The sequence below is a fragment of the Oratosquilla oratoria genome, chromosome 20, assembly GCF_046742065.1.
Source record: "Oratosquilla oratoria isolate Oo_2021 chromosome 20, ASM4674206v1, whole genome shotgun sequence".
Lineage (NCBI taxonomy): Eukaryota > Metazoa > Arthropoda > Malacostraca > Stomatopoda > Squillidae > Oratosquilla > Oratosquilla oratoria.
In genome coordinates, this window is record NC_134796.1 from 42,230,401 (window position 1) to 42,258,338 (window position 27,938).

The following is a 27,938-nucleotide window of genomic DNA, read 5'->3' on the forward strand; positions in this document are numbered from 1 at the left end:
ACTTGATGCTCATTTTATTGTTATCACAGTGCCCATGTTTACTTTAACCAAGAGACGTCTGGTAAAGAAAAACATTTTATTATCTGGATTTTATTAAAAAAGTATTTATTACAAGGCTTTCGAAGAATCTGTACAAATTTTATTCTACAATACTTTGGAGGCCTAAAACTTGGAAAAAAAAAATTTTTTTAGTTATATACAAACCCAAATATTGTATATTTCTATTCACGGTCATGTTTTATATTATCAATTGTTCTGCATTACAATTTATTTTTCTTGCAATAAAGTAACCTAAATTTACTTCGTTTTCTACGATTCATCAAGCTCCTGTTTAGCCGAGCTTCCTGTTAAATTGATCGGGATGTTGTTGAGGTGTATTCTGTCATTTCCTCTTGTTCACCGTTTATTTCTCCATTTATGATGACTGGAAAAAAATAAGTTAATTAAAATCAAGGGTGATGCTCCACGTCTCCTTAAAATATAAAGCCACAAATTATTGACGAGTTTTGGTTAGCAGCATTTGCTAATATCAAGTCTTTTGTCATGAATGTCAATACAAAATCTACAAAAAAAAAGTGCAAACAAGCAAAATATAAACGAACTACAAATGCACAGGCAAAAACACAGGCACAAATACACACAAAAAGGCACTCGCACGCGCTTACTAGCACAATAGCTCTTGCCCACGCAATATCGCCCACAAGCACAATAACTCAAGCAATACAGCGTTAACGTGCACAATACCGCTCAAAAGCACCATACCGCTCAAAAGCACCATACCGCTTAAAAGCACAATTGCGCTCACAAGCACAATATCGCTAACACTCAATAGCGTTTTCAAGTAAAGTACCGCTCACAATCACAATAGCGCATACAAGCACAATAGCGCTCACGCGAATAATAGTGCCCACAAGCACAATAGCGCTCACAGGCACAAGAATGTTCATAGGCGCAATAGCGCTCACACGCAAATAGCTCCCAGGACAATAGCGCTTACAAGCACAATCGAGCTCAAGCACAATAGCTTTCACAAGCACATTAACGCTAACACGCACAATAGCGCTAACAAGCACAATTTGCTCAAGCACAATTTGCTCAAGCACAATTTGCTCACAAGCACAACAGCGCTCACAAGCACAATAGCGCTCACACGCACCATACCGCTCACAAACACAGCGTTTACAAATACCGCTCATAAGCACAATAGCGCTCACAGAGGCAGAATGGCGCTCACACGCACAATAGCGCTCACAAACACAGACCTCACACGCAAAATAACTCACAAGCACAATATCGCTCACAAGCACAATACCGCTCGTATGCACAATAGCACTCAAACACAAAAACGCTCACCAGCACAAAAACACTTACACAATAACGCTAATAAGCACAATAGCGCTCTCGATCACAATAGCGCCCACAACCACAATCGCGCTCACAAGCACAATCGCGCTCACAAGCACAATAGCGCTCACATGCACAATAGCGTTCACATGCACAATAGCGTTCACATGCACAATAGCGTTCACATGCACAATAGCGTTCACATGCACAATAGCGTTCACATGCACAATAGCGTTCACATGCACAATAGCGTTCACATGCACAATAGCGTTCACATGCACAATAGCGTTCACATGCACAATAGCGTTCACATGCACAATAGCGTTCACATGCACAATAGCGTTCACATGCACAATAGCGTTCACATGCACAATAGCGTTCACATGCACAATAGCGTTCACATGCACAATAGCGTTCACATGCACAATAGCGTTCACATGCACAATAGCGTTCACATGCACAATAGCGTTCACATGCACAATAGCGTTCACAAGCACAATAGCGTTCACAAGCACAATAGCGTTCACAAGCACAATAGCGTTCACAAGCACAATAGCGTTCACAAGCACAATAGCGCTCACAAGCACAATAGCGCTCACAAGCACAATAGCGTTCACAAGCACAATAGCGTTCACAAGCACAATAGCGCTCACAAGCACAATAGCACTCACAAGCACAATATCGCTCACAATCACAATAACGCTAACAAGCACAATACCGCTAAGCACAATAACGCCCACAAGATAGCGCTCACAAGCACAATCGCGCTCTGAAGCACAATAGCGCTCACAGGCACAATAGCGCTCACAAGCACAATAGCGCTCACAAGCACAATAACGCTCACAAGCACAATAATGCTCACAAGCACAATAACGCACACGCTCACAAGCACAATAGCGCACACAAGCACAATAGCACTCGCACTCGCAAGCACAGCTATCACAAGCATGATAGCGCTTACCAGCACAATAGCGCTCACAAGCACAATAGCGCTCACAAGCATAATAGCGCTCACAAGAACAATAGCACAAGCACAATAACGCTCAACAGCACAATAGCGCTCACAAGCACAATAACGCTCACAAGCACAATAATGCTCACACGCACAATAACGCACACACGCACAATAACGCACACACGCACAATAACGCTCACAAGCACAATAACAGCGCACACAAGCACAATAACGCTCACAAGCACAATAACGCTCACAAGCACAATAGCGTTCACAAGCACAGTAGTGTTCACAAGCACAATAGCGTTCACAAGCACAATAGCGCTCACAAGCACAGTTGCGCTCACAAGCACAGTTGCGCTCACAAGCACAGTTGCGCTCACAAGCACAGTTGCGCTTGCAAGCACATTCGCACTCACAAGCACAGCTATCACAGGCATGATAGCGCTTACAAGCACAATCGCTCACAAGCACAATAGCGCTCACAAGCACAATATCGTTCACAATCACAATAACGCTAACAAGCACAATACCGCTAAGCACAATAACGCCCACAAGATAAATAGCGCTCACAGGCACAATAGCGCTCACAATCACAATAGCGCTCACAAGAACAATGGCGATCACAAGCAAATACTCACAGGCACAATAGCGCTCACAAGCACAATAGCGTTCACAAGCACAGCGTTCACAAGCACAATAGCGCTCACAAGCACAGTTGCGCTCACAAGCACAGTTGCGCTCACAAGCACAGTTGCGCTCACAAGCACAACAGCGCACACAAGCACAATAACGCTCACAAGCACAATAGCGCTCAAGCACAATATCGTTCACAAGCACAATAGCGTTCACAAGCACAATAGCGTTCACAAGCACAATAGCGTTCACAAGCACAATAGCGCTCAAGCACAATATCGTTCACAAGCACAATAGCGTTCACAAGCACAGTAGTGTTCACAAGCACAGTAGTGTTCACAAACACAGTAGTGTTCACAAGCACAGTAGTGTTCACAAGCACAGTAGTGTTCACAAGCACAGTAGTGTTCACAAGCACAGTAGTGTTCACAAGCACAGTAGTGTTCACAAGCACAATAGCGTTCACAAGCACAATAGCGTTCACAAGCACAATAGCGTTCACAAGCACAATAGCGTTCACAAGCACAATAGCGCTCAAAGGACAACAGCGCTCACAAGCACAGTTGCGCTCACAAGCACAGTTACGCTCACAAACACAATAGCGCTCACAAGCACAATAGCGGTCGCAAGCACATTCGCACTCAAGCACATTCGCACTCACAAGCACAGCTATCACAGGCATGATAGCGCTCACAAGCACAATAGTGCTCACAAGCACAATGGCGCTCACAAACACAATAGCGCTTACAGGCACAATAGCGCTCACAAGCACAATAGCGTTCACAAGCACAGTAGTGTTCACAAGCACAATAGCGTTCACAAGCACAATAGCGTTCACAAGCACAATAGCGCTCACAAGCACAATAGCGCTCACAAGCACAGTTGCGCTCACAAGCACAGTTGCGCTCACAAGCACAGTTGCGCTCACAAGCACAGTTGCGCTCACAAGCACAGTTGCGCTCACAAGCACAGTTGCGCTCACAAGCACAATAGCGCTCGCAAGCACATTCGCACTAAAGCACATTCGCACTCACAAGCACAGCTATCACAGGCATGATAGCGCTCACAAGCACAATAGCGCTCAAAGGCACAATGGCGCTCACAAACACAATAGCGCTTACAGGCACAATAGCGCTCAAACACAATAACGCTCAACAGCACAATAGCGTTCACAAGCACAATAGCGTTCACAAGCACAATAACGTTCACAGGCACAATATCGCTCACAAGCACAATATCGCTCACAATCACAATAACGCTAACAAGCACAATACCGCTAAGCACAATAACGCCCACAAGATAAATAGCGCTCACAGGCACAATAGCGCTCACAATCACAATAGCGCTCACAAGAACAATGGCGATCACAAGCAAATACTCACAAGCACAACAGCGCACACAAGCACAATAACGCTCACAAGCACAATGCTCACAAGCACAATTACGCACACGCACAATAACGCTCACAAGCACAATAACGCTCACAAGCACAATAACGCTCACAAGCACAACAGCGCACACAAGCACAATAACGCTCACAAGCACAATAGCGCTCACAAGCACAATAGCGCTCACAAGCACAATAGCGCTCACAAGCACAATAGCGCTCACAAGAACAATGGCGATCACAAGCAAATACTCACAAGCACAACAGCGCACACAAGCACAATAACGCTCACAAGCACAATAATGCTCACAAGCACAATAACGCGCACACGCACAATAACGCTCACAAGCACAATAACGCTCACAAGCACAACAGCGCACACAAGCACAATAACGCTCACAAGCACAATAGCGCTCACAAGCACAATAGCGTTCACAAGCACAATAGCGATCACAAGCACAATAGCGTTCACAAGCACAATAGCGTTCACAAGCACAGTAGTGTTCACAAGCACAATAGCGTTCACAAGCACAATAGCGTTCACAAGCACAATAGCGTTCACAAGCACAATAGCGCTCAAAGGACAACAGCGCTCACAAGCACAGTTGCGCTCACAAGCACAGTTGCGCTCGCAAGCACAATAGCGCTCGCAAGCACAGTTGCGCTTGCAAGCACATTCGCACTCAAACACAATCGCACTCAAACACATTCGCACTCTCAAGCACAGCTATCACAGGCATGATAGCGTTCACAAGCACAATAGCGTTCACAAGCACAGCGCTCACAAGTACAATAGCGCTCACAAGCACAATAGCGCTCACAAGCACAATAGCGCTCACAGGCATAATGGCGCTCACAAGCACAATAGCACTAACAAGCACAATAGCGCTTACAGGCACAATAGCGCTTACAAGCACAATAACGCTCAACAGCACAATAGCGCTCACAACCACAAGAGCGCTCACAGGCACAATGGCGCTCACAAGCACAATAGCGTTCACAAGCACAATAGCGTTCACAAGCACAATAGCGCTCAAAGGACAACAGCGCTCACAAGCACAGTTGCGCTCACAAGCATAATAGCGCTCACAAGCACAATAGCGGTCGCAAGCACATTCGCACTCAAGCACATTCGCACTCACAAGCACAGCTATCACAGGCATGATAGCGCTTACCAGCACAATAGCGCTCACAAGCACAATAGCGCTCACAAGCACAATAGCGCTCACAAGCATAATAGCGCTCACAAGCACAATAGCACTAACAAGCACAATAGCGCTTACAGGCACAATAGCGCTCACAAGCACAATAACGCTCAACAGCACAATAGCGTTCACAAGCACAATAGCGTTCACAAGCACAATAGCGTTCACAAGCACAATAGCGTTCACAAGCACAATAGCGTTCACAAGTACAATAGCGTTCGCAAGCACAATAGCGTTCACAAGCACAATAGCGCTCAAAGGACAACAGCGCTCACAAGCACAGTTGCGCTCACAAGCACAGTTGCGCTCACAAGCACAGTTGCGCTCACAAGCACATTCGCACTCAAGCACATTCGCACTCACAAGCACAGCTATCACAGGCATGATAGCGCTTACCAGCACAACGCTCACAAGCACAATAGCGTTCACAAGCACAATAGCGCTCACAAGCACAATAGCGCTCACAAGCACAATAGCGCTCACAAGCACAATAGCGCTCACAAGCACAATAGCGCTCACAAGCACAATAGCGCTCACAAGCACAATAGCGCTCACAAGCACAATAGCGTTCACAAGCACAATAGCGTTCACAAGCACAATAGCGTTCACAAGCACAATAGTGTTCACAAGCACAATAGCGTTCACAAGCACAATAGCGCTCAAGCACAAGAGCGCTCATAAGCACAACAGCGCTCACAAGCACAGTTGCGCTCACAAGCACAATAGCGCTCACAAGCACAATAACGCTAGCAAGCACATTCGCACTCACAAGCACAGCTATCACAGGCATGATAGCGCTCACAAGCACAATAGCGCTCACAAGCACAATAGCGCTCACAAGCACAATAGCGCTCACAAGCACAATAGCGCTCACAGGCACAATGGCGCTCACAGGCACAATAGCACTAACAAGCACAATAGCGCTTACAGGCACAATAGCGCTCACAAGCACAATAACGCTCAACAGCACAATAGCGCTCACAAGCACAATAGCGTTCACAAGCACAAGTGTTCACAAGCACAATAGTGTTCACAAGCACAATAGCGTTCACAAGCACAATAGCCCTCAAGCACAACAGCGCTCACAAGCACAACAGCGCTCACAAGCACAACAGCGCTCACAAGCACAACAGCGCTCACAAGCACAACAGCGCTCACAAGCACAATATCGGTCACAAGCACAGTTGCGCTCACAAGCACAATAGCGGTCGCAAGCACATTCGCACTCACAAGCACAGCTATCAAGCATGATAGCGCTTACCAGCACAATAGCGCTCACAAGCACAATAGCGCTCACAAGCACAATAGCACTAACAAGCACAATAGCGCTTACAGGCACAATAGCGCTTACAGGCACAATCGCGCTTACAAGTACAATAGCTCTTACAAAGCACAATGGCGCTCACAACCACAATAGCGCTAACAAGCAATATAGCGCTCACAATCACAATAGCGCTTACAGGCACAATCGCGCTTACAAGCACAATAGCTCTTACAAGGACAATACCGCTCACAAGCACAATGGCGCTAACAAGCACGAGCTCTCACAAGCACAATAACGCTCAGCATAAAAGCGTTAAAAGCACGATAGCGCTCACTCATAACAGCACTCACGCACAATAACGCTCACAGGCACAATAGCGCTCACAAGCACAATATTGCTCACAATCACAATAACAAGCACAATATCGCTAAGCACAATAACGCCCACAAGATAAATAGCGCTCACAAGCACAATAGCGCTCACAGGCACAATAGCGCTCACAGACACAATAGCGCTCACAAGCACAATAGCGCTCACAAGAACAATAGCGCTCACAAGCACAATAGCGCTCACAAGAACAATAACGCTCACAAGCACAATAACGCTCATAAGCACATCAGCGCACACAAGCACAATAGCGCTCACATGGACAATAGCGTTCACATGCACAATACTCACAAGCACAACAGCGTTCACATGCACAATACTCACAAGCACAACAGCGCACACAAGCACAATAACGCTCACAAGCACATCAGCGCACACAAGCACAATAGCGCTCACAAGCACAATAACCCTCACAAGCACAATAATGCCCACAAGCACAATAACGCACACGCACAATAACGCTCACAAGCACAACAGCGCACACAAGCACAATAACGCTCACAAGCATAACGCTCACAAGCACAATAACGCTCAACAGCACAATGGCTCTCACAATCACAATGGCTCTCACAAGTACAGTAGCGCTCACAAGCACAATAGCGCTCACAAGCACAATAGCGCCAAGCACAATATAACTCACAAGCACAATAACGCTCACAAGCACAGTAGCGCTCAAGAACAATGGCGCTCACAAGCACAATGCGCTCACAAGCACAATAGCAGTCACATGCACAATAGCGCTCACATGCACAATGGCGCTCACATGCACAATGGTGCTCACAAGCACAATGGCGCTCACAAGCACAATGGAGCTCACAAGCACAATAGCGCTCACAAGGACAATAGCGCTTACAAGCACAATAGCGCCCAAGCACAATCGCGCTCACAAACTCAATCGCGCTCACAAACACAATCGCGCTCACAAGCACAATCGCGCTCACAAGCACAATCGCGCTCACAAGCACAATGGCGCTCACAAGCACAATGGCGCTCACAAACACAATGGCGCTCACAAACACACCTTCACAATCACACACATAAACCCTCAATCACACACACACACAATCTCACACATACACACAATCACATACATACACCCAATTATACACACGGAATCACACACATACATAGAATCTCGCACATACATACATATAATCACACACAGACACAATCACACACAGTCATACACATACACAGAATCATACACACAGAATCTCACACACACACAATTACACACACACATTGCCGCCATCCCACACTCTCCCACCATCACACACACACACACACACACACACACACACACACACACACACACACACACACACACACACACACACACACACACACACACACACACACATCCATAGCCCCCCCCCCCCCCCCCAAAAAAAAAAAAAAAAAAAAAAAAAACCGCGCTAAAAAAATACCAGCCAGCGACCGGAAATCGCCCGGGCAGGCACCGGAAATGTCTTACCCGCCATCAGGACGCAACCGAGAACCAGGATCCCGACCAGACCCAAGAGAGAAAGGCGAAGGTGGAAAAGATGAGGCACGGGAGTGTCGGAACGCCTTCCTGGGGGATACGCTCCTCCTCCACGCCCCTCCACGTCGTCCTCCAAAGCGGGCATCCCGAGGGAGAGCTCGACCTCCTCGAAGTGGGAGTAGTTACCGCTGGAGTGGTACCTCGTCGCCTGGACGGGGAGGAGCTTCTGGTCTTCGTGAGGTGACTGCAGAGTCGTCCTTTCGTCCTCGAGGCGGTCGTCCTCGATGTCCTCGTGGCCTCTCGAGGGATCTCGGGGAAGGGCAGAGTCGGGTCTCCTCGAGATCGACGGGAAGGACTCCCTAACTGGGAGTTCTGGGTCGTGCAATGCCAAGGAGACAGACTTCTCTTGGTTCTTCCTGTGAGATCGAGGACAAAGAGGAACCGTTAAGAAAACAAATGAATAAATAAAAATAAATATATAAATAAATCTCGTTTTCTATTTTCTCGAACAAATGGAGCTGATTTTTTCTTTATCATCAATATTATTATTATCATTTTTTTTTTGTAAAAAAAAAAATATATATTCGTAATTGTTACGTAACCTAACCCAACCGTTAACAGGCCTAAGATAATTCACACCATTCGTATCTCCTCCTTTTTCACTCCTACTCCCACTCCTGCTCATTCCTACTCCCACTCCTACTCACACTCATGCTCCCACTCCTGATCCCACTCCTGATCCCACTACTACTCCCACTCCTGATCCCACTACTACTCCCACTCCTGATCCCACTACTACTCCCACTCCTGATCCCACTACTACTCCCACTCCTGATCCTACTCCCACTATTCTACTCCCACTCCTGATCCCACTACTACTCCCACTACTATTGCCATTCCTGCTCCCTCCATTCCTACTCCCATCCCCACTTCCACTCCTACTCTCATTCCCACTACTACTCCCACTTCTACTTCCACTACTCAGACCCCCACTACTACTCCCACTACTACCAGTCCTGCCCCTACTCCCACTCTTTCCACTCCTGCTCTTTCTCCCACTACTACTCACACTCCTACTTTAATTCCTACTACTCCCACTCCTATTCCTACTCCCATTACTACTACTCCCACCCCCCACTACTACCACTCCCACTACTACCAATCCTACTCCAACTCCCACCCCTATTCCCACTTCCACTCCTACTACTCCTAATCCCACTCTCACTCCTACTCCGATTCCCATGCCTACTACTCTCACTTCTATTCCCACTCCTACTCCCTCTCCCAGTTCTTCTCCCACTCTTACTCCAACTTCCAATTCTTCTTCCACTCTTACACTCCTACTCCCACTCCTGTTCCTACTCCCATTCATATTCCCACTCTTGCCCCTACTCCAACTACTGCTCCCATTCCTACTTCCACTTGTACTCCTGCTACTCCCACTCCTAATCCCATTCCTGCTCCCTCTCCCATTCCAACTTCTATTCTTTCCCCCCACTCCAACTCCCATTCTTACTCTCACTTCTACTTCCTCTCATCCCACTCCCACTCCTACTTCTACTCCCACTCCTCCCCCCCATTTCCAATGCAACTCCCATTCCTACCCCCAATACTAATCTTACTCCCACTACTACCACTTCGGTTCCTAGCCTACTCCCACTCCAAGTCCCACTTTTACTCACTTCCACTCCAGATCCTTTTCCTACTCCCACTTCTACTCATACTCCCAATGCTGCTCCCACTCCTCCCAATCCCACTCCTACTCCTCCCACTCGTAATCTCATTCTTAATCCTATTCCTACTCCCACTCCTGCTCCCATCATCATAAGCCGATGCCATAGAAAGAGTCCCACAGTTATCACGATGGATGAAACTCTGACCAGAAGTCAACTGGAGTTGGAACAATAGACAGAGTTGACAGATGAAGGGGAAGAGTGGACAGGGCTCTGCATGGGAGATGGGTCGGCCTGTCACTTCTGGTAAAACTTACTTTTTGTCCTTCTCCCGGAGGTCTTCGAGCGCGAGGTGATGCTCCAGCACAGAGGGCGACTCTACGAGGTGTGGCGAGGGGCGAGGTCGCCCTTGACCCCGAGGAAGATCTTCGTCTGGGGCGAGATTTGGGCTCTCCCTAGACATCTTGGCGCTCAGAAGGTCCCCTTCCGGTGGGGAATACTCTGTTCTCGTACGTGGTAATCGATGAGGTCTCCTGGTCTGTTTCGTTGACCAGAGAGGAACTTCGTCTGGAGAAAGATCCTGGCCCTCTCGAGCTATCTTGGCTCTAAGGGCTTCCTCCTCCAGGAAGGTCCTGGATCTGTTACACAAGACTTGCTGGAGTTCCTTTTGGAAGGCCTTGTCCAAGGGTAAGTTCGACAGGGCATAGATTTCAGTCTTGGTCATGTAGGGAGACAAGGGATCCTCTTCGCTGAATCTTCCGGAGTCTCTCGAACTACTCGAAGAGTACTTCGAGATCTTCAGTTCGTCTTCAGCTCTAGAGGGCGTCTCCATGTGAGTCTCGCTGTCCTCGATAAACGTTGACTGAACTCTAGAGGATTCTTCGTCTGTCGTGGACATTAGTTGTCTTTTTCGTCTAGAATTAGAGAAAAGATAAAGTTCCCTGATTTTGCCGTTCTGATAAAGAGGCATTGAAGTTTTACGATTGAGCAACAATTTATACGAAAATCATTGGTATCAGTTTAACAATAAGATACGAATAATTACAGGTCACATGGAAAGACAAAAATAAGAACAAATATAAAAATTAAAGGAAAATTTTACACGACTGATTTTCTCTGCAAAAAAATCGATAATGGATCAAGAAAACGTCAGTTTAAGATACGTTGACTGAAGACAAGGAATACTGGAAACACAGAAATTAGACTTGATGACAGAAAAAAAATAGTACAATATTTGATTGGAAAAAAGTATTGTTAGACAAAAGATGATAAAAAAAAATGTTAGGATCACCCAAGTAAAATGTCGAGAGTCAGTCTGTACACGGGAGGAACCCAGTAAATGTATTCTGGATCCTTCTCCAGGTAATGGATCAACGGTCGCCACACCATGCTAAGCATATCTCGTTCCTCAAGCATCAGATCTCCGTCCCAGGACCTTCTGCCTTGCCAGGCGCCTCCTTCATCAGGAAGTGGGACCTCGGTTAGCATCTGGTCCCTTGTCCTGGTGTGTCTTGGGTCCTTGGGGGTTACAGTTCCTACTTGGGGAAGGATCTCTTCGAACTCCAGGACATCTGAGGCAGGAGGTTCCTCCTAAGAAGAGAAAGATTTTTTTTTTTTTTTAAGAGGAGGTGGGTGATGTTGGGGGTGGAATGAAGGAAAAGGGGAAGATGGGGAGACAAGAAGAAAGGAAGGGGAGAGTAAAGGAAAATTAAAGGAAAAAAATAACAAGAGAAGGAAGGGAAGGAAAGAGGAGGCGAATGATGAAAGAAAAAGAGAAAGGAAGACAAAAGGGAAGTTATGGGGAAGTGGAGAGAAGGAAAGGTAAGAGGAAAGAAACGGAAATTAAAGAGAAAAAATAAAATAAAATAAAAAGAGAGAGGGAAGAAAATTGATCATCTTTTGTCTCCATGTCCCTTCCAACCACCCAAACCTTTCCACAAGCACAACCACTTCATATCTCTTTACTCTTTGTTCCTCTTAATGATTATCCCTCCCTCCCTTCACCCCTTCCCCCTCCCTCCCTTCACCCCCTCCCTCCCTTCACCCCCTCCCTCCCTTCAACCCCTCCCTCCCTTCACCCCCTCCCTCCCTTCACCCCCTCCCTCCCCCAACCCCTCCCTCCCCCCAACCCCTCCCTCCCTCCCCCAACCACTCACCCCCCCAACACCCTTCCAACCACCCCCATTACCCCAAGTAATTAGACTTCCCACGTAGTAGTTAGGTTTTGGTTAAAGGAACACTGAGGAAAAATAGGTAAATAGATAAATAAAGAAACGTATATTAGGTAAATATTGTACGAAATTTTTCATTTACTCCAATATTATTATGATTTGCGTAAGTAAATCTAGAATCATAATGAACAAACCAATCGATAGCCAGATAGAGCAATAGAAAAGCAAATATGCAACACGCAGAAATATAAAACGTATAGATAGCTAAATTGTATAGAAAGAAAAAATATTAAAAAATAATATATGAACGAATACATAAACATACATATACCAATGGCTATTTCCTCCTTACAAGGGAGGTAGCAAAAAAAAAAAAAAAATAGAATAGGTAAACTATTAATAAAGAATAAGAAAATACAAACGACTTGTAAAACAATCAAGGAAAAACGAAACTTTCTCCTTATATGGTTTTCGAACGAATCTCCCTCCCACTCCACCCACTCCCACTTCACCCCCACTCCCACTTCACCCCCACTCCCACTTCACCCCCACTCCCACTCCACCCCCACCCACTCCACCCCCACCCACTCCCACTCCCACTCCACCCACTCCCACGTCTAGTTGCAACAGCCACCGGGACATTTGCAACCCCGCGGGTGCCCACTCATGGAGAATTCCTCAACTACCTGGAGAAGAAGGAAGTCTGGTTTTCCCCAAAACCTCCATCCTGGTCACTCGAAAGCCAAGAAAGGTCGTGCCGTCTTTGGCGACCTGAAGACCTGAAAAGGAGATGACCGGATGGAGGGGATGGGGGGAGATGAAGGGGAAAGGTGCCCAGGATTGGGGGGAGGGTTAGGGGCCGGGGGGTGGGAGGGGGGTGATTAGGTGAGTCAGATGAAGCGCAGATGAGTCAACCGAAGAATGTGATTGGGTAAAGAGAATGAAAGAAAGTACGAAAGAGTACAAGGGAGAAAGTACTAGCGAGTATGAGAGTACGGAGAGAGAGAGAGAGAGAGAGAGAGAGAGAGAGAGAGAGAGAGAGAGAGAGAGAGAGAGAGAGAGAGAGAGAGAGAGAATGATAGTGGGAGTAGGAGTGGGAGAAGGGGTAGGAGTGGGAGCAGGAGTAAAGTAGGAATGGGAGTAGGAGTGAGTAGGAATGGAAGTAAGAGTGGGAGTAGTAGTAGGAATGGAAGTGGGAATAGGAGTAGTAGTAGGAATGGAAGTGGGAATAGGAGTAGTAGTAGGAATGGAAGTGGGAATAGGAGTAGTAGGAATGGAAGTGGGAATAGTAGTAGTAGGAATGGAAGTGGGAGTAGTAGTAGGAATGGAAGTGGGAATAGTAGTAGTAGGAGTGGGAATGGAAGTAAGAGTGGGAGTAGTAGTAGGAATAGGAGTGGTAGGAGTGGGAGTAGTAGGGGTAGGAATAGGAGTGGGGATAGGAGTAGTAGGAATGGAAGTAGAAGTGTTAATGGGATGAGTGGGAGTAGGAATAGGAATGGGAGTAGTAGGAATGGGAGTCGGAATAGGAGTGGGAGTAGGAATAGGAATGGGAGTAATTAGTAGGAATGGGAGTGGGAGTAATTAGTAGGACTGGGAGCGGGAGTAGGAATAGAGCAGGGATGTGAGTTAGAGTGGGAATAGAAGTAGGAGTGGGAGTAGTAATAGGAGTAGTAGGAGTGGGAGTAGTAGTAGGAGTGGGAGTAGGAGTAGTAGGAGTGGGAGTAGTAGTAGGAGTGGGAGTAGGAGTAGTAGGAGTGGGAGTAGGAGTAGTAGGAGTGGGAGTAGTAGTAGGAGTGGGAGTAGGAGTAGTAGGCGTGGGAGTAGTAGTAGGAGTGGAAGTAGGAGTGTTAGTGAAAGGAGTGGGAATGGTAGTAGGAATAGGAGTGGGAGTAGGACCGGGAGTAAGTCGAAGTAGGAGTGGGAATAGGAGTGAGAGTCGGAGTAGGAGTGGAAGTAGTAGGATTGGGAGGAGTAGGAATAGTAGTAGTGGGAGTAGGAGTGCTAGTGGGAGGAGTGGAAGTAGTAGGAATGGGAGTAGGATTATGAATAGGAGTGGAAGGTGTAGGATTGGTAGGAGTGGGAGGAGTGGGATTAGGAATAGGAGTGGTAATAGTATAAAGAGTAGGAGTGGGAGTAGGAGAGGGAGTAGAGTAGGAATGGAGGAATGGAAGGTGTAGAAGTGGGAATGGGAGTAGGATTGGAAAGAGTAGGAGTGGGAAGGATGGGAGCGGGAGTAGAAGTGGGAGTAGAAGTGGGAGTAGGAGTGCAATTAGGAGAGGGAGTAGAGTAAGAATGGGGGTAGGTGTAGGGGCAGGAATAGGAGTAGGAGTAAGAGTGAGAATGGGAGTAGAAGTGAGAAGAAAAAGAGGAGTAGAAGTAGGAGGAGTAGGAAAAGGAGTGGGAATGTTAGTGGAAGGAGTGGGAGTAGGAGTGGGAATGTTAGTGGAAGGCGTGGGAGTAGGAGTAGCAATAGGAGTGGGAGTACGAGTCGGAGTAGGAATGGGAGTGGGAGTATTAGGAATTGGAGTATTAGGAATGGGAGTAGGAGTGGGAGTGTTAGTAATAGGAATGGGAGTATGAGTGGGAATAGTAGTGTTAGTGGTAGGAGTGGGAGTAGGAATGGAAGGAGTACGAGTGGGAGTAGGAATGGAAGTAGGAGTACGAGTGGGAGTAGGAGTAGGAATGGAAGTAGGAGTACGAGTGGGAGTAGGAATAGGAATGGAAGTGGGAGTAGGAATAAGAGTGTTAGTAAAAGTAAGAATGGTAGTGGGAGGAGTGGGAGTAGGAGTGGTGTTAGTGAAAGGAATGGTAGGAATAGGAATGGAGGTAGGAATAGGAGTGGGAGTAGCATTAGGAGTGGGATTAGGTATGGGAGTGAGAGTATTAGGAGTGGGAGTAGGTATAGGAGTGAGAGTATTAGGAGTGGGAGTAGTAGGGATAGGAGTGGGAGTAGAAAGAAAAGTGAGAGAAGTAGGAGTGGGAGAAGTGGGAGTAGGAGAGGGATCATTGGGAGTAGGAATGGGAGAAATGCGAGTACGAGTAGTGGGAGTAAGAGTTGTAGGAGTGAGAGTAGGAATAGTAGTAGGAGTGGTAGTGGGACTAGGAATGGGAGTAGGAATAGGGGTGGGAGTGGGAATAGGAGTGGGAGTAGAAGTGGGAGTAGAAGTGGGAGTAGGAATATAAGTGGTAGTAGCATGATTGGGAGTATGATTGGGAAGATTAGGAGTGGGAGTAGTAGTAGGAATACTAGTTTGAGTGCGAGTAGTAGGAACAGGAGTACGAGTAGGAATAGGAATGGCAGTTGGAGTGGAAGTGGGAGTGGGAGCACGAGCAGGAATAGGAGTTTGAGTAGGAGTGGAAGTTGGAGTGAGAGGAGTGGGAGTAGTAGGAATAGGAGTAAGAATAGAAGAGGGAGTTGGCGTAGTCGTAGGAGTGGGAGGAGTGGGAAGAGTAGGGATGGGAATGGGAGTGGGAGTAGGGATAGGAATGGGAGTAGAAGTGGGAGTAGGAGTAAGAGTACGAGTGAGAGTAGGAGTGGAAGTAGTTGAGTAGGAGTGGGAGTGAGAGTAGGAGTGGGACTGGGAGGATTGGGAGTAGGGGTGGACGTAGAAGTTTGAGTAGGAGTGGGAGTTGGAGTAGGAGTGGGAGTTGGAGTAGGAGTGGGAGTAGGAATAGGAGTGGGAGTAGTCGGAGTGGGGCTAGGAGGAGTGGGAGTAGGAGTCGGAGCACGAGTGAGAGTAGGAGTGTGAATAGAAGTTGAGTAGGAATGGAAGTGGGAGTAGTAAGAGTGGGAGTCGGAGGAGTGGGAATAGGAATGGTATTGTGAGTAGGAATGGGAATAGGAATAGGAGTGGGAATGTGACTGGAAGGAGTGAGAGTATGAGTGGAAGTGGAAGCAGGAGTAAGAATGGGAGTGGGAGTAGGAATTCGAGTGGGAGTAGTAGGAGTGGGAATATGAGTGGGAGTAGGAATAGGAGTGGGACTGGGAGTAGGAGTCGGAGCTGGAGTGGGAGTAGGAATAGTAGGAGTCGGAGCTGGAGTGGGGGTAGGAATAGTAGGAGTTGGAGTAGTGGGAATAAGAATATTAGGAGTCGGAGTAGTGGGAGTAGGAATAGTAGAATTTGGAGTAGTGGGAGTAGGAATAGTAGGAGTTGAAGTAGTGGGAGTAGGAATTTAAGTGGGAGTAGGAGTGGGAATATGAATGGTAGTAGGAATGGGAGTAGGAATAGGAGTGGGAGTAGGAATGGGGCTGGTAATAGGAGTAGGAGGAGTGTAAGTAGGACTAGGAATGGGGCTGGTAATAGGAGTAGGAGTGTAAGTAGGAGTAGGAATGGGGGTAGTAGGGATAGGAGTGAGAGTAGTAGGAATAGTAGTAGTAGTAGTAGTAGTAGTAGTAGTAGTAGTAGTAGTAGTAGTAGTAGTAGTAGTAGTAGTGGGAGTGGGAGTAGGGGTGGGAAAAGGAGTGGTAGTAAGAATGGGAATATGAGTAGGAATGGGAGGAGTGGGGGTAGGAATGGTAGTAGGAATGAGTAGGAGTGGTAGTAGGAATGGGAGTAGGAGTTGGAGTAGGAGTGGCAATGGGAGTAGGAGTGGGAGTAAGAGTAGGAATAGGAGTGGTAGGAGTGGGAGTAGGAATAGAAGTGGGAGTATTAGGAGTGGGAGTAGAAGTGGGAGTAGTGGAACTACGAATGGGAGTAGGAATAGAGGTGAGAGTAGTAGTAGGAGTGGGAGTGATAGTTGGGGTAGGAGTGGGAGTGATAGTTGGGGTAGGAGTGGGAGTGATAGTTGGGGTAGGAGTGGGAGTAGTAGGTATAGGAGTGGGAGTAGGATTAGTAGAAGTGGGAGGATTGGGAGCAGGAATAGGAATAGTAGGAGTGGGAATGGGAATAGGAATAGGAGTGGGAGTAGGATTAGTAAGAGTAGGAGAGGGAGTGGTAGTGGGAGTGGTAGAGTAGGAGTGGGAGTAGTGGGAGTGGTAGAGTAGGAGTGGGAGTAGTAGGTATAGGAGTGGGAGTAGGATTAGTAGGAGTGGGAGGAATGGGAGCAGGAGGAATAGGAATAGGAGTGGGAATGGGAATAGGAGTGGGAGGATTAGTAAGAGTAGGAGAGGGAGTGGTAGAGTAGGAGTGGGAGTGGTAGAGTAGGAGTGGGAGTAGTGGAAGTAGGAGTAGAGAGTGGGAGTGGGAGTTTGCGCTAAGACTGTAGAGAAGTGTGCGTCGAGAACTTCAGCCATTTCAGCGTCTTTGTTCTGAAGCGTTCAATCACAGTCACGCAAGGGACTAATTTAGTTTCTAATTGGTCTTTTACTGTTAACGTAGCTAAAGAACTCTTTGGGGGTTAGTTTTGTAAGATGCGGCCACTTTCTGATCTTCGCCACGTTTTGATTTTTCTATCGTTCTTTCAACCATCCGGCAGAAGCGGATATATTCCTGATGGACAAAACCGCAACGGTTTTGCTTTATAGCGGCGATAAGAAGCTTTACTATACTAAATCGCTCTTCCTATCTCGTGTGTGAACCTTTGAGGTTACCGCAACGTTCTTCTTTGACTGTTTTATGAAGGGCAAAATGTGCCTGTTGTTCCATAAAGTGATCACGGAACGAGTCCCATGACGTTGACAGACCTACGTCAATTGCCATTGCACCAGTTCCTTCTCTCAGTCAAGTAAGATCAACTCTCCTCAGATCAGGAATGGTGTGTGTGTGTGTGTTCTTTTCCTCGAGTTTTGTCACACGTAATACAAATCTAACGACATTGTGATCACTTCCAACTCGGGCAGTGTTGCCACTAATCTATGCGAGTTCCCACAAACCAGCGAGATTTTTTTCCCTCACAAAATTCTTCCCACAAGGAAATATGGATTTCCACATTTTATTCCCACAAAAAGAAGTTATTATTATATACACAAACAAGTTCATTTGCATCATATAATTTGCTCACAAAACATCCCATGTGAGCAAATTTCTCAGACACAAATTTGTGGAAAATTCCCCCACAAAATGCCATTGTGTACTAAGGATACATTGTGTACTATGTTATCCTCAGTGGTGAACACAAAATCTTGTATACTTTCTCCCCTTGTAGGCTTTTGTACCCATTGGGTAAGAAAGGCTTCATCTACAAAGTGAAGAAGATCCCTGCTTTCATCGCCCCCTGTTCTGTCTTCCCAGTTTACAAGACAGCTAAACTCCCTTAAGGTAACCGCTGTATGCTGGCTTATTAAATGATTAATTTTTGTATACAACTTAACGTCCTCGAGACCCTGATGTGGTGGCCTGTGAACTAGAATAAATGTGTACCATTCTTCTCATAGTTGAAGACCCATGCTAAGTAATTCTTTCCCTGTGTTTAATGTACGCTCTATAGGATATATAGAATACAAGGTTTCTCTGGTGTATATCGCTACCATCATCTCTCCTGATTCGTCCTATCTTTGTGAAACAACGTATACCCTGGAATTTCAAATTCGCCGATAAAGTCGCGTCCACTTGCGTGGATCTAGGATTCTGTAATACCTACTGTCAAACCTTCCTGTTGTTAGAAATGCTTTGAGCTCTAACGTTTTGTCTCTAATGGACCTTGCATTTGATCAGTGGTTCCCAACCGGTGTGCCGCGACACCAAAGAGTGCCGCGAGATCAAGTGAGGGTGCCGTCAAAATTCAGGGCAAAAATAATTTTCGTATTACCGACTCTGTCATCCATTTTTGTTTATTAAAGCAGCATCAGTGTAAAGATGAATATTTTCATATTATCCAGGGACAAAATTTTGTTACACTGATGTTGAATCAACAAAATACTGACACACTAGAATTTAGATTTCCTAATAAGGGTGCCGGGGACTTCTGGAAGGCTTGGCAAGGGGGCCTCAAGCCAGAAAAGGTTGGGAACCATTGCATTAGATAGTAAGACATCGAGGGAGTCGCGTCTTATTGGGCGCCCCCTCTGCTTCATTCGTTTCCAGACTCGCTTGAGCAGTGTGTCACAGACCTCATCACCCAAATCGAGGCTGAGAACTGGTGTCTCTGGTGGGTGTAGGTACCACATCTCGATACGAGGGACCAGGAGCTTCACCAGAGGAGCTTTCTACTGGGGATAAAACCCCAGGCTACTGGGGATAAAACCCCAGGCTACTGGGGCTAAACCCCCAGGCTACTGGGGATAAAACCCCAGGCTACTGGGGATAAAACCCCAGGGGTAGGCTTCTCCCTCAGAGCTTGAGCCCTTCACGGATCCGAGTGGATGACACGGTAAAGAACCTAGTTTACCATGTCACCATTTACTAATTTGCCTCGGTGGTTAAGATGCACGCCATCTTTTGCGAACAAATCGCTTCGTCCATAAAAGATGTCCTATGGGTCCACAAATCGTATGCCATGAGGCACGCACATGTCCTCAAGTATCTCGTTAATGCCTATTGCCTTGCTTAAGGCAAGCGAGGATGTTCCCGTTTGAAGTAGAATTACTATAGTTATCCCTTTGTCCTCTGTTTGAGTTCATCAATGATTAACCCAACATCATGGAGAATCTCGTCCCTTTAGCCTTCAGGAACAGGCGTTGCCAGTAGCATTAGCAGTGATAGCTTTTCTTCTACTGCTAGGCTTTATCTTCACTATCTTATTTACTAGTCGTTTACTCTTTGCACCAGGGATGCATCGTGCTATCCGTTTTGATACAGCAATTTCTTCAAAGCATGAGAGTAGACTCGCAGTGGTTCCCAACCTTTCATGGCTTGAGGCAATCACCCTTGCCAAGCCTTTCAGAAGTCCCCGGCACCATTATTAGAAAATCTGCATTCTAGTTTGTCAGTATTTTGTTGATTCAACATCAGTGTAACAAAATTTTGTCCCTGGATATGAAAATGCTCATCTTTACACTGATGGTGCTTTAATGAACAAAAATGGATGATGGAGTCGGTAATACGAAAATTACTTTTGCCCTCAATTTTGGCGGCGGCACCCTCACTTGATCTCGCGGCACCCTTGGGTGCCGCGGCACACCGGTTGGGAACCATTGGAGTATATCATACCGGTTCGTGTTTTCAAACAACAGAAGAAAGTTGGGGGTTTTGGTCTGGAACCTTTATCCTTCTTTACGATTCTCCACTCACCACCAGCCTCTTTATTGTCCTTTTCAGTACCTCAAGTTGGTACTGAAGAGGACATCTTCTCTTTACTACTTTTCTTCTTTTTGCTCTTATCTGCAACATCACTGTTACTCTTGTCTTCACTGTCGGCCCTCTTAGGATTGATTTATAAAAATTTTGGCTTGAAGGCCAAGCGCTGGAGCCGGTAGTCCATTCAGCGCAGTGTTCTTCTTAGTAACGCCCCCTCTTAGCAGTTCTCAGTACATCCAACTCCCTTAACAAGGGGTCACTGGTGCACTTTGGACTGGTCCATCCTTTCTCCAGAAACATTACTCTGCTTTAGAGAGCAGGAACTACTCTTCTGTATTGCTTCTGCATTAAAGAGAAGAGAGCCTCGTATTTGCAAATCCTTGCTGGTCTGCAAATTCGGTAGTCCATCGATCCAAGCCACAGACTTCATATGGTTCTTCCTGTTGGGCATTTTCCTAAAATTGTCTCTAGAAGATTTTGCGAGTGCAAGAGAGCACAAGAGTATAAGATAGAGAGCACGAGAGAGAGAGTGCGGAAGAGAGTGCGGAAGAGAGTACGAAAGAGTACGAGAGAGAGCGAGAGTGTACGAGAGAGTACGAGAGAGAGCGAGAGTGTACGAGAGAGTACGAGAGAGTACAGAGAGAACGAGATAAAGTACGAGAAAGAGCGTACGAGAGTACGAGAAAGAGCGTACGAGAGTACGAGAAAGAGCGTACGAGAGTACGAGAAAGAGCGTACGAGAGTACGAGAAAGAGCGTACGAGAGTACGAGAAAGAGCGTACGAGAGTACGAGAAAGAGCGTACGGGAGTACGAGAAAGAGCGTACGAGAGTACGAGAAAGAGCGTACGGGAGTACGAGAAAGAGCGTACGAGAGTACGAGAAAGAGCGTACGAGAGTACGAGAAAGAGCGTACGGGAGTACGAGAAAGAGCGTACGAGAGTACGAAAAGAGCGTACGAGAGTACGAAAAGAGCGTACGAGAGTACGAAAAGAGCGTACGAGAGTACGAGAAAGAGCGTACGAGAGTACGAGAAAGAGCGTACGAGAGTACGAGAAAGAGCGTACGAGAGTACGAGAAAGAGCGTACGAGAGTACGAGAAAGAGCGTACGAGAGTACGAGAAAGAGCGTACGAGAGTACGAGAAAGAGCGTACGAGAGTACGAGAAAGAGCGTACGAGAGTACGAGAAAGAGCGTACGAGAGTACGAGAAAGAGCGTACGAGAGTACGAGAAAGAGCGTACGAGAGTACGAGAAAGAGCGTACGAGAGTACGAGAAAGAGCGTACGAGAGTACGAGAAAGAGCGTACGAGAGTACGAGAAAGAGCGTACGAGAGTACGAGAAAGAGCGTACGAGAGTACGAGAAAGAGCGTACGAGAGTACGAGAAAGAGCGTACGAGAGTACGAGAAAGAGCGTACGAGAGTACGAGAAAGAGCGTACGAGAGTACGAGAAAGAGCGTACGAGAGTACGAGAAAGAGCGTACGAGAGTACGAGAAAGAGCGTACGAGAGTACGAGAAAGAGCGTACGAGAGTACGAGAAAGAGCGTACGAGAGTACGAGAAAGAGCGTACGAGAGTACGAGAAAGAGCGTACGAGAGTACGAGAAAGAGCGTACGAGAGTACGAGAAAGAGCGTACGAGAGTACGAGAAAGAGCGTACGGGAGTACGAGAAAGAGCGTACGAGAGTACGAGAAAGAGCGTACGGGAGTACGAGAAAGACCGTACGAGAGTACGAGAGAGAATACGAAGATATGTGAGAGTACGAGAGGGAGAGAGTACAAGGGGAAGAGAGAGTACAAGGGGAAGAGAGATTACAAGGGGAAGAGAGATTACAAGGGGAAGAGAGATTACAAGAGGAAGAGAGATTACAAGAGGAAGAGAGATTACAAGAGGAGAGTGCAAGAGAGTACTAGGGAGTACAAGAGCACGAGGGAGTACAGGAGAGTACGAGAGAGTACAAGAGTACGAGAGAGTACAAGAGTACGAGAGTACGAGAGAGGACGAGAAAGTACGAGAGAGGACGAGAAAGTAAGAGAGAGGTCGAGAAAGTAAGAGAGAGGTCGAGAAAGTAAGAGAGAGGTCGAGAAAGTAAGAGAGAGGTCGAGAAAGTAAGAGAGAGGTCGAGAAAGTAAGAGAGAGGTCGAGAAAGTAAGAGAGGTCGAGAAAGTACGAGAGAGGTCGAGAAAGTAAGAGAGGTCGAGAAAGTAAGAGAGGTCGAGAAAGTAAGAGAGGTCGAGAAAGTAAGAGAGAGGTCGAGAAAGTAAGAGAGAGGTCGAGAAAGTAAGAGAGGTCGAGAAAGTAAGAGAGGTCGAGAAAGTAAGAGAGGTCGAGAAAGTAAGAGAGGTCGAGAAAGTAAGAGAGGTCGAGAAAGTACGAGAGAGGTCGAGAAAGTAAGAGAGCACGAGTACGAGAAAGTAAGAGTACGAGAGGAGAGTACGAGAGGGAGAGAAAGTACGAGAGTGGAAAAGTAGGAGAAACTACAGGAGAGCACGGGGGGGGGGAGAGAGAGAGAGAGAGAGAGAGAGAGAGAGAGAGAGAGAGAGAGAGAGAGAGAGAGAGAGAGAGAGAGAGAGAGAGAGAGAGAGAGAGAGAGAGAGAGAGAGGAGAGAGAGAGAGCGCGCGTACGGAGCATTCCGGATCTTCCCTCCTCCTCCTCCTCTTCGCCTTTTTCGGGAAGAGGAAGAGGACATCGAGGGGCTTGGCGTCGATCGACGAAAAGCTTCGTGCGAACAGAGTATATACGAGTCTTCGTTGTTGTCGTTGTTACTGTTATTGTGTTGTTGTGTTGTTGTTATTGTGTTGTCGTTGTGTTGTCGTTGGGTTGTCGTTGTTGTTGTGTCGTTGTGTCGTCGTTGTTGTGTTGTTGTTGTGTCGTTGTTGTGTCGTTGTTGTTGTGTCGTTGTCGTTGTTGTTGTGTCGTTGTCGTTGTTGTGTTGTCGTTTTGTTGTCGTTGTCGTTTCGCTGTCGTTGTTGTGTCGTTGTCGTTGTTGTGTCGTTGTCGTTGTTGTGTCGTTGTCGTTGTTGTGTCGTTGTCGTTGTTGTGTCGTTGTCGTTGTTGTGTCGTTGTCGTTGTTGTGTCGTTGTCGTGTCGTTGTCGTTGTTGTGTCGTTGTCGTGTCGTTGTCGTTGTTGTGTCGTTGTCGTTGTTGTGTCGTTGTCGTTGTTGTGTCGTTGTCGTTGTTGTGTCGTTGTCGTTGTTGTGCCGTTGTCGTTGTGTTGTCGTTGTGTTGTCGTTGTGTTGTCGTGTTGTCGTTGTGTTGTCGTGCTGTCGTTGTGTTGTCGTGTTGTCGTTGTGTTGTGTTGTCGTTGTGTTGTCGTTGTGTTGTCGTTGTGTTGTCGTGTTGTCGTTGTGTTGTCGTGTTGTCGTCGTGTTGTCGTCGTGTTGTCGTTGTGTTGTCGTCGTGTGGTCGTCGTGTGGTCGTCGTGTGGTCGTCGTATTGTCGTCGTGTGTTCGTCGTATTGTCGTCGTGTGTTCGTTGTGTTGTCGTTGTTGTTGTGTTGTCGTTGTTGTTGTTCTGTTGTTGTTGTGTTGTTGTTGTTGTGTTGTTGTTGTTGTGTTGTCGTTGTTGTGTTGTCGTTGTTGTTGTGTTGTCGTTGTTGTTGTGTTGTTGTTGTTGTGTTGTTGTTGTTGTCGTTGTCGTTGTTGTCGTTGTTGTTGTGTTGTCGTTGTTGTTGTGTTGTCGTTGTTGTTGTGTTGTCGTTGTTGTGTTGTCGTTGTTGTTGTGTTGTCGTTGTTGTTGTGTTGTCGTTGTTGTTGTGTTGTCGTTGTTGTTGTGTTGTCGTTGTTGTTGTGTTGTCGTTGTTGTTGTGTTGTCGTTGTTGTTGTGTTGTCGTTGTTGTTGTGTTGTCGTTGTTGTGTTGTCGTTGTTGTTGTGTTGTCGTTGTTGTTGTGTTGTCGTTGTTGTTGTGTTGTCGTTGTTGTTGTGTTGTCGTTGTTGTGTTGTCGTTGTTGTTGTGTTGTTGTGTTGTCGTTGTTGTGTTGTCGTTGTGTTGTCGTTGTTGTTGTGTTGTCGTTGTTGTTGTGTTGTCGTTGTTGTTGTGTTGTCGTTGTTGTTGTGTCGTTGTTGTGTTGTCGTTGTGTTGTCGTTGTTGCTGTGTTGTCGTTGTTGTTGTTGTGTTGTCGTTGTTGTTGTTGTTTTGTCGTTGTTGTTGTGTTGCCGTTGTTGTTGTGTTGCCGTTGTTGTTGTGTTGCCGTTGTTGTGTTGTCGTTGTTGTGTTGTCGTTGTTGTGTCTTTGTCGTTGCTGTGTCGTTGTCGTTGTGTCGTTGTTGTGTTGTTGTTGTTGTGTTGTCGTTGTTGTGTTGTCGTTGTGTTGTCGTTGTGTTGTCGTTGTGTTGTTGTTGTTGATGATGTGTTGTTGTTGTTGTTGATGTTTTTGTTGATGTTATTGTTGATGTTATTGTTGATGTTATTGTTGATGTTATTGTTGATTATGTTATTGTTGATGATGTTATTGTTGATGATGTTGCCGCTGTTGCTGTTGTTGTTGCCACTGCTGCTGCTGTTGTTGCTGCTGCTGTTGTTGCTGTTGTTTTTTGTGTTTGGTATGTTGTTGCTCTTATTGTGTTGTGTTGTTGTTGCTTTTGTTGTTGTTTTGTTGTGTTGTTGCCCTTGTTGTTGTTCTTCTTCTTATGTGTTGTAGTTTACTTTCCTCGAGTTGTTATGGTCTGCAATTTACCCATTTCCTTTTTGAGGTTGTCATCACGTGTTATAATTCAGGTTGTAGTTTGCCAGCACCTTCCTCTTGGATTTGCTATGGATTGCAGTTCACGAGAGCCTTTCTTCCGGGGTTGTTTAAGATTACCAGCGCTTCTTTCCTGTAGCCTCTCTCTCTTATATGTCCAGATAACAGATACGCACTAAATATGGCCCCCCGCGCTCTCTGAACAAGGATGTGAGGGTTTACAATTATAACTATGAATCAACTGGCCTTATAAGGTCGTTGCCTCGTACAGACGGAGCCCAGGGGCGAGGTACCGATTTTGGTCGAGTTTCTTTTGGAGTAATTGGGTCAAGGGCAAGAGGTCAAGGTCAGCGAAAATGGAATTTCCGCCACAACTGTCAGGTTTAATTTCGAGTCGTAGTTTCCGTGTTGGACTACACGTGTGTATATATACGTTAAGAGTGTGTATGTGCGTGTGCGCTTGTTGCGTGTATGTGCGTGCGCGCGTGTATGTGCGTGTGCGCGTGTATGAACGTGTGCGCGTGTATGTGCGTGTGCGCGTGTATGTGCGTGTGCGCGTGTATGTGCGTGTGCGCGTGTATGTGTGGGTGCGCGTGTATGTGCGTGTGTATGTGCGTGTTCGCGTGTATGTGCGTGTTCGCGTGTATGTGCGTGTGCGCGTGTATGTGCGTGTGCGCGTGTATGTGTGGGTGCGCGTGTATGTGCGTGTACGCGTGTATGTGCGTGTGCGAGTGTTGCGTGCATGTACAGGCATTGCGTGTGCGCAGTGCACGTGTTTGCTCAGTGCGTGTTTGCGTGTATTTGCGTATGCGTGTTTGTGTCAATGACCATTTGTGGGTTCGGTAGACGTTGAAACGATACAAATTGAAAAAGATGAATAATAGCTAAATAAACACAAACAAATACACGAATAAATAAACAAACAAATAAACAAATTAGATAAATAAATAAAGTGGCCACGTCAGGAGGAAATCTAGGCGACTTCATCGATTTTAGTTTTTCCTTATCAAATAACCTTAAGCTTAATTTTTTTTTAGAAGTGCACATCTACGTGATATAGCATTAGAAAATTAAATAACGATTTTGTAAATTATAATATATCAATGTAATATACGTTTTTCTTGGGGGAATCAATAACAGAAAACGTTGCTCAAAGCTATGCACAATCGAACGAAGTCGCGTCGACTCCTTTAGACGCCATCTTTGTTTTGGGAGATGCAGAGGTCGAAGACGACGACGACGATCCTGATGACCTCTATAATTACAGGTACCGATTTACTAAATGTAGGTTAGGTAGGTTAGGTTAGGTAGGTTAGGTTAGGTAAGGTTAGATAGGTTAGGTGAGCTTGGGTAGGTAGGTTTGGTCAGAAAGGTAAGGCTAGCTAAGGTGGGTTAGCTTAGGTAGGTAGGTAGGTAGGTAGGTAGGTAGGTAGGTAGGTTAGGTAGGTAGGTTAGGTAGGTTAGGTAGGTTAGGTAGGTTAGGTAGGTTAGGTAGGTTAGGTTAGGTAGGTTAGGTTAGGTTAGATAAGTTAGGTTAGCTTAGCTTAGTTAGGTAGGTTAGGTTAAATAGGTAGGCAGGTTAGGTTAGGTTAAATAGGTAGGCAGGTTAGGTTAGGTTAAATAGGTAGGCAGGTTAGGTTAGGTTAAATAGGTAGGCAGGTTAGGTTAGGTTAAATAGGTAGGCTTAGGTGGGTAGGTAGGTAGGCAAGTCAGCTTAGGTTGGTAAATAGATTAGGTTAGGTTAGAATAGACGAATTTATCATATCTTAATTTCTTTGACCTCCGCATCTAGCAAAACAAAGATGGCGCCTCAGGCAGTCGAAGCTGCTACGTTTGTTTTCGATTTCCAAAAAGAAAAACGTATATCACGTTGATGTATTATAATTTACAAAATTAATGTTACATTTTCTATTGCTATATCGCGTAAGTGCACTTCTAAAAAATTACCGGAAATATATTGGGATGAAAAAGTTAGCTTTCCCTGGACGTTTGGACTTAAATTCTACTTTTCTTTAGAACTTTTCTTTTTCTAGGTATGAAGGTTGAAACAAGGCTTTTTTTCTAGAATAGTTCTTTGTAACTTGTAACAGTTGATCGACTCGTCTACTTCAAGCTTCCTTCACAAGGATATACAATGTTATTAAAATGCAGTTAAAAATAATTTCCAGACCTTTTCATTTCTTCCTTTAGCAAATAGATCCTTAAGATTAAATTTAGTATTTACAATACATATTTTATGTACTGCTGTTTATATAAACACAGTCTTTGTGGTCAATGTACAGAGACCATATTTTATTAAGATCTTTATTTTTTCTTTACGAAATGGAGCCTTAAATCCACACCTTGCAGTGCATAGTTTATGTATTGCTGTCTACGTGAGCACTTTGGATCTTCCCAATCAGTAAATTTTTTTTATCTAAACATTTTCTTTATTTACCAAATGGAGCCTTAAAAACAGTTACATTATATATCTTACATATTACTCTTCATGCACTTCAGTCTCCGCGGTAAAAGAAAATATGTATTCTTTATGCACATAAACAAACATCAAGCTTACCATATTTTAACGGTTTCTTGGTCACTATCTTGTCCACAATTCTGGTCTAGTCTAGTCTACACTCGCTGAATCGTCACTGC

General features: G+C 46.0%; 1 protein-coding gene across 1 annotated transcript; it reads right to left on the reverse strand.

Annotated features, from left to right (window-relative positions):
• Positions 1-60: 60 nt before the first annotated feature.
• LOC143036066 (uncharacterized) lies at positions 61-27,936 on the reverse strand. The gene is made up of 5 exons (XM_076203322.1): positions 27,859-27,936; positions 11,626-11,924; positions 10,652-11,248; positions 8,653-9,077; positions 61-424 (listed from the first exon to the last, which is right to left on the reverse strand). The coding sequence occupies exons 1-5, from the start codon at positions 27,859-27,861 to the stop codon at positions 348-350; spliced, it is 1,401 nt and encodes a 466-aa protein (XP_076059437.1). The 5' UTR covers positions 27,862-27,936; the 3' UTR covers positions 61-347.
• Positions 27,937-27,938: the final 2 nt, after the last annotated feature.

Bases quoted from the DNA above. Each gene is read 5' to 3' on its own strand.
- LOC143036066 (XM_076203322.1), bottom strand. The intron at 11,249-11,625 runs GTGATCCTAACA...CTCTAATTCTAG, and splicing joins ACTCTCGACATTTTACTTGG to ACGAAAAAGACAACTAATGT. The intron at 425-8,652 runs GTAAGACATTTC...ATTTTTTTCCAG, and splicing joins CGGTTGCGTCCTGATGGCGG to TCATCATAAATGGAGAAATA.